A 13,357-nucleotide genomic window follows, 5' to 3' on the forward strand; every position below is an offset into this window, starting at 1 on the left:
ATGACTCCTAAATGTGTTGAGAATATTTCCGCCAGATAAGTATTCATTGGCTTATTCTGGAACACTTACAGTTACATGAACAAATGACACCTAAGTGGGCCTTTGGATCACCACAGGGTTAAATGAAAATGATCAAACTATCTCAGCACTACAATTATACATTTTTTAACAAAGTCATAAATGTCTATTCAGCCACTCCAACTCTTTGGTATATAACCCAACAAAACTATATCCTTATTTTTCAATGATTTAAAGAATGATTATTGGTTTTGCTATTAGGATTCAATTAGTGTGAAAATCTTGATCACTGGGTACGGATTTTAGATCTAAGCATCAATCAAAAAAAATTGTTTTCCCAAATTATAATTTCAACTTAAGTGTCTCTTGCTGTTTAGATTGAAAAAGGATCTAGCTCCCTCAAGATTATTTCATTCTATTATGGTCCAAAGCCCATGCGCTGGAGCCAACTTTTTCAAGCTACATTATTAGAGCTGAGATATACTGGTTGATTGATTGATTTGAAGTTTTCAGGCATCCTGACATCTAAGGTCATTGACACCGGAGAGATATACTGGAGTAAATGTAACACACTGGTTTAAATTTTTTATCAAATTAACTGCTTTAAACTTACACTTTGTCATAAATCTTTTGGTAGTTTCATGATTGAACCATCTGCCAGAAATCAATCCATTTGTTTTAGTCTTCCCAGATTTTCAAGTCCTAACATTTTCAAAATGGGAATTAAATATAGACATATGATAATTACCCAAGTCCTTAAAGTAGAGCTGGGATTCTCATGAAACAAAGGAATTAAAGTGTCTTTCATTTTATTATTAGGCAGCAGAGGAGTGGTGAAGCACAAACAAGGCATAAGAAAGGTGTTTTCAGCCTCCTTTCAATATAAAATGCCCCCGGGATGTAAGGATCATATTGTCCTGATGATCCATTGTGCCTGCTGGGACGTACATACCCCGTCAACCACAGAGGTTTTAATGCGAGTCTGTCATAATTTATCAGCTTCTTAATGGCCATGCTGACAAGGCTTCCCTCCTTTAACTATATTTTGATATTCCGTGTCATTCTTAGAAAAGCATGTTAATGTTAAACATGTTCCTTTATGGAACTTTCACGGTGTTGGTATTATTCTTTATAGATATACAATATTCAACTTCTTCTTACTAAAATAATTGTATTATAATAACAATGTGATAATCAATGCTGATCTACAGCGATCTATCTTTCACAACCCTCCCCTTGCATAAATAATCAAGCTCTTTCTGAAACTGGTTTTGTTATCTGAACTATATATAATTTCCGTTATTCTTCTTTTGAAATTTATAAATAACATTTTCATGAATGTTCTGCCCCCATTATAGTTGATGGTGAAACTGTTGCATCCTTCCTAATTTCCCTTATAGGGTTTCAATAGGCTATAACATCTTTGATGAGGACTAGTTTTTATCCAAGACTACGATGGAACTATTTTGGAACAGCAGTTCTTGCCAGAATGATGTTAAAATTGCTAAATAATTTCTTCTTTAACCTTTTATAGGAGCTTATAAAAAGTGTCCTTTCAACCTACTTGCGTGATTTAAGCACATCTCAATCGTGTACCATTTTATATATAATGTAAATTATCACCTTTCCAAACCTTGCAAAACACCACAGTTTAAAAATGTAGGTAAATTCACATATATATCTTACTCATAAACTATGAACCCATTATTCTCCAAATCACATACTACTTCTTAGTTGTCCTTTCAAGATTTTATGTTCAGAGTAGGGAGGCAATCCTCTAATGTGAACTGCGTTGGGCACACTTCCTGGAGAGTCTTGATTTGTCAAAATTTCTATTTAATTTTTCAAATTTCTTGAGATGATGTATGATAAATAAATAATTTTTAACATTTCTTTGTATTGTAAAGTTAAAACATGTAATTTCCAGCAAATATATGGATAATCAACGAAATATATGACTATGCTAATCTTTAATATGAAAAACATTCCAACTGTTTAGCCCTTATGAAATTATAACGTTAATATCTGAAACAACTGTCAGTACCAGGGAATGAATGGAGCAACACTGATTTCCAGTACTCTTCTCTTCGTTCCATTTCTTCCGTCCTTTAAACATTTCCACAGTCTCTACCTTGGATTCTGCTGTTAATACTAGGTCACATACATATCTTCGTTTTCAGGAACCCCTTTTTCTAGACTCCCTTGTGGCTTTTTCAATTTCTATTATCAACTTCAAATGTCTAATAAGTCTTAAATAGCAGCAGGTTATTGTTGAAAAATTGGGAGAAAATTAAAAATTAATCTACAAAGTTAAAAAAAAAAAAACAGAATTGGTGGACTAATTCACAAAGCAATATTGCAGTACCAACCAAACTCGGCTGAATCCTTTGTCAGGCTGGGAGGAGCGGAGAGAGGAAATGTCCCCTTTTGTTCATTTTTTTTTTAACCCGGCACCCCTGAAAATTGAGGGAAGTGCCTTGGTAAATAGATATCCTGTAATGACGTGTGTAAAACGTTTATCAATATCCCTGAATTCTGTAAAAAGGGAAAAAGAGTGAATTGCTTATCCCAAAAGCTGATTAGGGCAATGTAATATTCATAATGGGGCAAAGGCTATAAAAACTATATATATACTGTATATATATATATATATATATATATATATATATATATATATATATATATATATATATATATATATACATATATATATATATATATATATATACACATCTATATATATATATATATATATATATATATATATATATATATATATATATATATAGCGAGAAGGTGAGAAATCTGATTGAGAAAGGAGTTCCATGGGAGTTAGGTTAGAAATTAGATTGGGGAAAAATAGGAATTAACATTAACGAGGAATACCTTAAAAACAAGATTTGCAGGGTCACAGCTTTATCTAGTGAATCATGGGAGGAATTGCAAAAGATGAAAGATTTGAATAGGAAATCAAAGATGTAAAACTAAAAATTAATATGATTAAAGTTATGACAATATTTTATGAAAGTGCAGACAAACAACAATTGGTGTCATGGACGAACCTCTGGAGATTGTTCAAGGAATATACATAATTAAGACATGCAGTAAGTGTTTCCCCAGGACATGAGACCGAAATTAAAAGAAGGATAAGCATGAGAAGGAGAGCATTTAGTGAACAAACTGAGATTATGAAATGTAAAATGCTACTTTCTCTAAAGAAAAAAGTATTTAATCAGATAGTTCTACCAGTATTAACTTATGCATCAGAAACTTGGAACCTTACTATAGCCTTAGAACATAAGCTGGTTCCAACTGAAAGAGTTATGGAAAGAATGATGATGGGAATAACACTAAGAGACAGAAAAAGAGCAACATGGATACAATAGCAAACTAAACAGTAGATGATATTCTAACAATATGTAGGAAAAAGAAATGGAAATAGGTAGGACATATAATGAGAATGTCAGACAATAGATGGAAATTATTCGCCATCATCAGTATCAGCGGCAGCAACTTCTCTCTGAAACTTGATACTATGCAAGTCATAACGCTTTTCAAATCTATCTAAACATCAATGGCCTGCAAAAAAGGTTTCCTTATCTTCTGGATGCTTTTTATGCAGGTCTTTAAATAAAGATTTGGCCATCTCTTGGATTAGCATTTATCTCACAGTCATCTGTTATTGTTAATGTGTATTGGATTCTATCCAAAACCATAATAAGCATTCCATTTCATGGTAAATTTTGCCTCTCTAAACAATGATGGTAAAAGTTTTAGACGATAGAGACTTTTTATTAACATACTGAACAATGTGGTGTTTGTTAAACATGATGCAGGACGCCATTGTCTGAGCAAGAGTTTTAATATTTCTTGATCACATCTAATTTGTCTTGCATCGTAATAACATAACCCTTTCATTCCCACTTTACCTCTTTGGGGGCCATGACTAGAATCAAGAAAGATGACCAAGAATAAAAATGATAACGTCAGTGCATATAGACAACACACTAGAACATTAGTAAACTAAACAACTTATATGTACGTAGGCGATAGGCCATCAAGCTGAAACAGGTGGGAAGCTGGTTAAGATTCGCTGCTGAAATTTTTTATTATATATATTAGAATCTTTCTTTTGAGTTTATGAAGATATTTTTTTACTTATACTTCTTCTATCTTTAAGAATCACAGACAAGTCATATCATACTGTTAACAAAATTCACAAATCAATTGTCCAACTTAACATAGTAATAAACATAACAGCACTTCAATCTCGAAACATGCACGTACCTGTACTGTAAACCTTCAAAATGGATCGAAATGGCGTAGTCAGGTGTAGTATTATTTTTTTTTTTCTGTTTCCAATATTTTTGTGGTACCAGTGCTATTTTTATGACTGCAGGTTATTTACTTATTTTGTAAAAATAATCTTAGTTCGGTTTCTCCACCCATTTTTCCTTCATGCTGTATGACTTAGGGACTGCTGTAAGAACACATAAAATGGGGATTTAATATTCAAGGATAACCGATGTAAAATCGGGAACGACGTAGGCTTAATTGACGTTGAGAGTGGTATGACTATAGAGTATATGCAAACTATGCATCAATATTATCCTTAGCAATATGAATAACGCAGAAAGTATGAGAGAGAGAGAGAGAGCGAGAGAGAGAGAGAGAGAGAGAGAGAGAGAGAGAGAGAGAGAGAGAGAGCATAATAACTGTGGGTAAGGCGGTTTTCCCATATTTAATTGCAAGTATTGCCACTTTTCAAATAAACACTATTGACTTTTGTTTATTTAAATCACAATGACAAAATTATGTTTAAGGAAAATATTCTCATCAAACACTGGTGTTACCGGAAAGAGTTCAGCAGTTGGGTCATTTCCTTGGATTGTTGCACAAATATCCTGCCATAAATGCCCATGAAACGAGCCCGGACGCGAAATTTTTTTTTCCCTAAAAGGAGTGCATGTTGGGGCGGGGTTTCGTGAGCAGAAAACAGATTTAAAGAGTAACTCTCCTTCATTACTCCTGCGTTAAGATTTGATGGGTTACTACCTCATTACATTAAAGTTATGATCAGTAACTGCATTCATAAAGAACTGAAATGTTTGTAGACAGCATAATAATAATAATAATAATAATAATAATAATAATAATAATAATAATGATAATAACAGTTGCAATATATATATATATATATATATATATATATATATATACAGTATATATATGTATATACTGTATATATATATATATATATATATATATATATATATATACATAAGTTTAAAATTATTTCATAGAAATTTAATAGAATTAACTTTATATATCTAGTACATTTGTTACTTGTACCTGTGCTCGTAGTTCTGCTCTGTCTTCTCTCATGGCAGTCAGTTCTTGCATTAATACAGCATTTTCTAGGTCAAGTTTGTGCGCATCATGAACACTAAGTGGATAGTGCTGTGTGAGTGGATCTAAATGTACAGACTCTAATGGTAGAATGGAAGCTGCTACATGACTCCGTTCTTCCTGCAATTTTCTTATGATTTCCCTCAACCGTTGTTCCTCCCCTCTACTGACATCTGTATCCACACTACTAGATAGTGAAGAAATTGCACTGAAAAAAAGTAAAAACACTAAATAACAACTTGATGGAAGACATTGCTCCATTTCATCATAGATAAAATACCCATTTCAAGGGTTAAAGATATATGGAAGCACAAATAGCTGTTTGGATATCTTTAAAAACTTTTGAGTAGGGCTCATACCTTGTATTATTACTTGCTATCTCATTCCAGACTTCAGAGTCAGACTGATTGGAACCAGTCCTCTCGAGCCTAGATAATAAATGCCGCGCTACATTTTCTGTTGATCTCCTTTGCTCCTGAGCTCTCCTCACCAAAATAGCAAGATCTTCATGATCTCCAAAGTTCCATCCACCTCCTGAATTTGCTGAACAACCTCCACTTGATTTTACACCAACACCTGCAGCCTTACAACTAGCTAATAATAACCCAATTTCACTTTCTAGTAATGCCACGAATACTTCATATGACTCTATGGTCTGATCTAAGTTTGTTACAGCTAGCTGTAAGGCCACTGAGTTGGATTCATATTTACCCATTAAAATACTTAGCCGATCACAATGCGCTTTAGATTCACTGAGAGTGATGGCTAACACATCATTCTGAGCTTTCAGATGATCTACTTTAGCATGGAGTCTCTCAATTTCGACCTCGAATTCCTTAAGTCTTTCATGAGGGGCAAGCGTTCCCCCAGCAGTGGCCAGAGCATGATATAGTTCCTGAGCATCACTTTCTTCCTGCACACCAGCAACTAATTGTTCAGCTACAGCAGTTGTCCATATTCCAACGCTACTTAACTCACTTCCTGTGATTCTTAAATCTCCACTTTCAGCCTGTAAAAATATCAAATAAATATATTACTCATTAGTGAAAATGCATGTGTGAATTTACTCAATACTCCCGTTTGAGAGAAAAAAAAATGTAGCTTTTTGTCATTTACTATTCATCAATTACAGTAAGTAAACTTGTTTTTATAGCTTTTTAAAAAATCTAAATGTGTTAGCTATAGTACTTTCATAAAGACAAATAAAATCGAGACTAAATAGTCTATATTCTATTATCCGAAGGACGAGTCCAGATATTATTGAAGACGCAGAGATATGATAGCACCATCAAACTTAACTGAAAAATTCCATGAGTAATTCTTTCCCTAAATATATGTGCATGATATTTTTCTAAGTTTGGAAAGACCATATTTTTTATGAAGGTATCTAACTCTTCAGGATAAAGAAATAATACCACAAGGTTAATCATTTTCCTTATATATCAAAACTATGTACTATGTAACAGTATAAAAGAAAAGTTACAAGAAATTATATTTGGTGCAAACGTTTAATTCTTTGATATCAATAATATAGAGATACAATGTTACTGTCAAGAAAAAACATGGACTGAAGAGTATAGCCAACTTCACGTCTTATCAAAAGAGTTAATAAATCATATTAATCCCTTAACAAAAGAACCAACTTCACGTCTTATCAAAAGAGTTAATAAATCATATTAATCCCTTAACAAAAGAACAACCAGACAAACTACGAACATGTGTGTAGCTATTTCATCAAATCTCCCAGAAACTGAAAAAGTACCCATGACTTTGTTGTATAACCACACTACATTTTGAGAAATTCAACTACACCACAAAATCACATCCTTAGAATTGACGGAAAGACCTTGTGTTTTTACACAAAGAAAGCCATTAACCAAAGTACCCTGATTTCAGCTGATCAAAGCAAACTTCTTTTCCTATGGTTCAGAAATATAAGTAAAAATTATTCTTCTATGATTGCAATCAAGATTAGAAGACTGACTATTTTATTGCTTGGATTTTACAAGATTTTATTTTTGGATAAAGAGGATCATTTGGAACAAATTTGACATTAAGAAAAGCTAAATTATTATTTTTTATATGCACATTGGGGCAATCATTATGAATGATACTAAACTTCCCAAGTGAGCATATGAAATTTTGAGAGGGCAATTTTTAGCATAAAATATGAACTAAAGAAGTATGTAACTAATAACGAAGGTTTGCAGAGGAATATTGATTCCAGTTTTGATGAAATAAATGCAAATCTGGTAAAACTATCAGGATTGTGTATAAGATTTTTTTCTGGTGTTCCTCAAGGTAGTGTTCTTGGCCCATTACTTTTCATACAACTGTATATATGTATGATATGTGGTTTGGGGCATCAATTTTATTTCCTGAATGTAGACCTGGGGTTGATGAAATACTTAATATAAATCTAGCTAAATTAGTGTACAGTACAAATTCTGGGGCATGAAATTGATCCCTACCAAAACTCAAAGAATGATTGTAAGTAGGATCTTTAACATCCAGATCTTTTCATTGGTGATATTTCTTTGACTATACACATACAACTGGCTTATTATTGATTAAGTCTGTGAAGATTTTTGGTGATCTCTCTATCCTGAAGAAATGTTTTAATTCTGTTAATCTACCTTGTTTAAGTATTGTTCTCCTGTCTGGTCTTCGGCTGCTGAATCTCCTTTTAATTACTCGAGCGTCATCTACACATCCTTCTTTTTGGACTCATCAGTGACGCTACCTTTGTTGTTTTTGTGCGCTTTTTTGGCTGTGTTTTTGGATATCTTCGCAATGGCTGAAGCTCTCCTTCCACCTGCACTAATGTAAAGTACCATAGATTGTTTTGGCATTATTTTTGACCTGGGCTTGTACGCCTTATTTACATTTTGCGAGTGTTTTAGTGAGTCGGCTTGATGCCGCCCCGCGTTCTACGCTGCCATTGTTATCGCTTGTTTACATGCCCTCGGGGTTTTTATGTCATGCTAGGTTCTTTTTAATCTTAAGTTAGATTATTGGCCATGTGCCATTATTTAGAACCGCTGTTACTTTTAAGTGCTTATGAGTCGCTTCCGAGTCCGTTTTATTGAGTTAACGAAGAATAGCGTTCGGGGTTTTATTATAGTTTGGTAACCTACCCATTGGGTTGGCGTTCGCTCTTTACGAGTTTTTCTTCGTAATTTATCTGTTCAGAGTTCCATTTTCCCTTTTCGCTATTCTTCGTGGCATATTTATCTTACATATTTATTTTGTCGTACGGATATATGTGTTACGTATTTATTGGGTTCGTGTTTATTCTAGATCGAGCTTAGTAACCTTCGAGTGTGAGAGGCTGGAGTTTCCGATTTTCTGTTTCACCCATTTTCTGTTTCATTACTGTTTCGGAATATTTTCCTCACAGATTCGGGTTCTCCCCCTCTCTATCTCTCCCCCTCTGGGATTATTATTTTTCGTGGTTAGACGGATTCATTATTTATTTTTACAAGGTTACTATGTTCTTTCTAATAGGCTAGTAATTATTATTTACATTGGTCCTGTCATGTCAGAGTCTCTTATTCTAGGTTAGTTTGGCCTGCTCTGGAGCCGCCACATTGTTCCCCCTCCACATTAGTCCCACCCTACTCCCCGCTCCGGCCTGGGCTTTGGGTCTGGACCCCTCTATTCCGGAACTCCCTCATAGTTTTCCGCTAACGTACTGAGCTGGGAACACATTGCTTCCTATTACTCAGGTGCTCCCCTTCGACTGGGAATCCTCCCCTCGATGGCCCCCAGCACCTTGACTCCGGCTACGGCCCCGTTACACGACAAACCCCTATTCTCCGCTCCCTCCCCCTGGACTCTCCGGTAGGCTCCCTACCAGAGATATTCCGGAGATCTTTTTTATATATTTCAATTAATCAAGGGCCATCCTCCCCCCGGAACTCCGACGCACTACGGAGCTTTCCGTCCTTGCCACTACGCCTACTTTCATTGTATATTACAGTAATTACTTAAGAGCTCCGGCTCCTCGTGAATTCACACATACGGCACTCCGGCGCACTAAGGAGTATCCCTTTCCTAAACATTTCCTATTCTCGATGCAGTAATTACAGCGGAGCTCCAGCTCCTTATTTGATCACGAACCCATTAATACACATCATACAGAACCCCCTTTTAACCTTAGCTCTTACTATTAAGCATTTTACCTAACCTTTAGGTTAAGTTAGAGCCTCCGGGAGTTCTTGTACTTATATGATTCTTTATATTACAGAAAGTTCGGTGTGCCACCAAGGGTTGTCCGGCGACCTTCACCGATCCGGTAGGCCACGACGTCTGCCGGTCGCATGCCCACTGTGTTATCTCTTTCGCCCGGGAAGCAGGCCAGACCCCGTATATGGTCTGGTTTCTGGAGTCTTACACGCTCTGCTATGAGCTCTCATCGCTTCTCCTCAATGATGAGGTAAGATTTCTCAATGGTACCACTCATACTGTTATTGTTGTTGTTGAGATTTCTTCATTGTAGACGATTGCAATTATTCATAATATGATTTTAACTTGAATCTGTTTTTACTTCTGCTGATAACTTATCCTTGCCCTTCCTAGTTCGTTCTAACGTTACCCCCTCTTTCAGGCTGACGAGGATTCTCTCAAGGCGGCCAGAACCAGCCTCCGGACCTGGGTCTCTGGATTCGGGAGGAACGCCCCTCAAGGCTGCCCCTACCTGCTGGACGGGGACATGGCCTCCCGGCTCTTCCCTGGTTCTCCCTCGGCCGCCGTACCAACTGAACCGGCAACTCCCTTGATTGAAGTTCTCAGAGCGGCACTGCCTGCAGAAGATGAACAACAGCTTTCTGGAGACGTCTCCGCTCTTGACATCCACGTCGAACCGATGGATGAGCAGGTAAGTGGTGTGGAGGACCTGGCAGAATCCTTTCTATCTCCTACTCCTTCCTCTTCCTCTTCCTTCCTCGGCTTTGACAAGCCTTCGGCTTCTCCTTGGGACGGCTCCATGTCGGTCCGCCCCAAGGTTAAGCCAGTAAAAAAGCAGAAACACAAACCCATTAATCCAGCTTCGCCTCCAACCATGTCACAGGTCCCCGGACCTATCTTAGCTGCTGACATCCCTGTGATGTCTAAGACCCCTCCTCCTTCTTAGGGACAGAGGGGTAAGTCCGCTAAAGCCAAGGCTGCAGCTGCGGTTAGCTCCTCGGACCCCGTTGTAACCATGTCTATGGTAAAAGAGATGATGGAGTCGAAATTGGAGAAGCACTCCGCCGTAATGACGGAGCTAAAAGACATGGTGGCTAGTCTTCTCCGCTCCGGATCTCAACCAGCTCCAGTTGTAGGCCCTGACACCTCCAAGCTACCGCCGTTCGACAAGAACAATCCTTGGCTGTTCGCTCGTCATGCTCCTTACTTGGACGGCACCCTGACTCTGGAAGGCTTGGGTACCCGCCCTTTGGAAGACCTGGAGTTCTACCCCCCTGACCTCCAGTTCCCTTTCAATGGGTTTGTCCGCCTGAAGGAACATGCCCTCGTCCGTATGGACAAAGTGCCGAAGGAGACAGTAATATTTCCTAAGGAGCAAGCCCAAGCTGTCTGGGCTCGTACACTATCAGAATGGGGATGTGTTAACTCTAAGTTGACCCCCTACAAAGGTTCTTATACCATTTTTATGACTCCTCCGACTATCCCAGCTCCTCTTACTGACAAAGTAGCGGAGCTGACCGTCCAAGCCATCAAGGACGGCATCCTTATGCCAACCCTTAAAGAGACGGACCCCACCTCTCTCCTTGTACCAGGCCCAAGCGACTTTTGGTAAGATGTCTCGTCCACCTTTACTGTAGGTAAACTTGACCCGGACTGCGCCTCCTCCCTTTTTTCAGAGAAACTCCCCAAACTCCCGGATCACTTGCTGAAAACGGAGTTTGAGCCGAGAAACAGGCTAGCAAGATCACTCAACTCTCTGGTATCCTCTCAGTTGATAGCCGCCCTTTATAATGAGGAACCACTCTTTCGGGTACTGGCGAAAAGTCTTCTACAGACTTTTCAAATAGACCTGCATGATTTTTGGACTGCGAGAACGACCTGCAGGAAACACGTTCTCGCCGAGGCTTCTATTAGGCATGAGCCTAACAGACTTATTACCTCCTCCTGTAGGGGTAAAACTCTCTTCCCTCAGGAGGAGGTGGATAAGGTCCTCCAAGACGCTGAGAGGGCTAATCAAAACCTCCAAGTCAGATGGGGCCTCTCTAACAAAAGAAAGTTTGAACCGGTTATGAGGCAACCTTTCTCTAAAAAGAAACAGAGGTCATACACTCCATATAAAACCGATCGTGGCCAGCATCGCCAATCTCCTGGTCCACAATCTTCCATTCCATCTACCTCCAAGACCGCCCCTCCGCAACAGATCATCTTTGTGCCGGCCCCTCAAGGTACCCAACCTGCTTCTATGGCCACATGGATGACCTCCTCGGCTTTCAATCAAGCTTTCGAAGCCTCAGGGTCCTTTTGAGGATACCCTAGGCAACCCGGAAGCAACAGGTCTAGAGGTCAGTTCTGCCAGCGAGGCGGACCTAGAGCCAGAGGTTCCCGAGGAGGACGAGGGGCGAAATTCAACCCCGACCAATGAGATGGATCAGGTAGGAGGGAGACTGTACCGGTTTCGGGACCAATGGACCTTCAGTCCTTGGGCCCACAGTATAGTCTCCAAAGGCCTGGGCTGGAAGTGGTCACAGGGTTCTCCACCCCCAACGGTGACCTTCTTCCAGAAGCCCACTCCAATCCTAGAGGAGTACACGAAAGACCTACTAAGGAAGAAAGCAATAAAGAGGGTGCGAACATTGAAATTTCAAGGACGCCTGTTTACGGTCCCCAAAAAGAATTTGAACGCTTTGAGAGTGGTTCTGGACCTGTCGTATATATATATACATATATATATATATATATATATATATATATATATATATATATATATATATATATATATATATATATATGCGCGTGTGTGTGTATACACTGAAACTCCTAACATACATGTCAGGACCCTGTCTAGGGAAGATGTTGCTGTGTTACTAGAAGTGCTGGAAGAAATAATGGGATATAATAGGATTGAGTGAAATTAGAAGAACTGGGGAATCTTATACAGAGTTAAAAGAGGGTTATATCTTTTACTTCAGAGGACCAGAGGACATGAAAGGAACAAAAATAAAATTAAGTGGGTTTTCTTATTAATAATACTCATGCAGGTAACATAGATGAATTTTAAAGTATCAGTGATAAAATTGGTAGATCGATTATCAAACTAAATAAAAAGTATAAAAGAAAGATCCTTCAAATGTATGCACCAAGAAACAAGAAAAAAAGAGAAAGTTTTTATGAAGATCTGGAGATATCTTGAAAAAAACATGAATCTGCATTTGTTTTGGGTAATTTTTGTAACAAAGTAGGTCAAATAAGGAGAGGAGAATCAGCTGTAGGCACAAGAAGTGACAGAGGAGACATGCTTGTAGAATGTGCTAATAAACATTTAAAAATCATGAACACCATTTTTTTTTTTTAAATTAACATAGAAAAAGGCCATGGAGAAGTCCATATGTAGACAAAAAATCTAAATAAATTTCATCATCAGAGAAAAAGTTCATTAAGTTCAATTTATAATAGTGTTGTATATGTTAAAGTTGAGTAACCATAGATTTTTGAGAAGTAAAATTTGTCTGGATCTAAGGAACAAAAATAAAAACTAATCTTACGTTGGAAAATAATCACTCCTGTAATAAGAAGAAAATATGATGACTAAGCAATCCAAAATAGGCAGGCTATTCCCAGCTATTTGACGAAATGGAAGCAAATAAAGACGAAATGAATAATAATTTATTAAAATTTGTATTCGAATCAGCACGAGAGATAGGACTAAAAATTTCTAAAAAAAAAAAGAATGTTCATGGAAAAC

The 13,357-nt window shown here is 37.6% G+C and overlaps 1 protein-coding gene across 1 annotated transcript in view; it reads right to left on the reverse strand.

Moving 5' to 3' along the window:
- The window catches only part of LOC137648625 (colorectal mutant cancer protein), a 369,887-nt gene that overhangs the window by 80,341 nt on the left and 276,189 nt on the right, over positions 1–13,357 (reverse strand). The window contains exons 8-9 of the mRNA XM_068381565.1: positions 5,787–6,436; positions 5,371–5,635 (exon numbers count right to left, since the gene is read on the reverse strand). Of these exons, the coding sequence (XP_068237666.1) occupies positions 5,371–5,635; positions 5,787–6,436 (915 nt within the window). The remainder of the gene's footprint in view (positions 1–5,370; positions 5,636–5,786; positions 6,437–13,357) is intronic.

This window comes from Palaemon carinicauda, chromosome 10, assembly GCF_036898095.1.
Source record: "Palaemon carinicauda isolate YSFRI2023 chromosome 10, ASM3689809v2, whole genome shotgun sequence".
Taxonomy (NCBI): domain Eukaryota; kingdom Metazoa; phylum Arthropoda; class Malacostraca; order Decapoda; family Palaemonidae; genus Palaemon; species Palaemon carinicauda.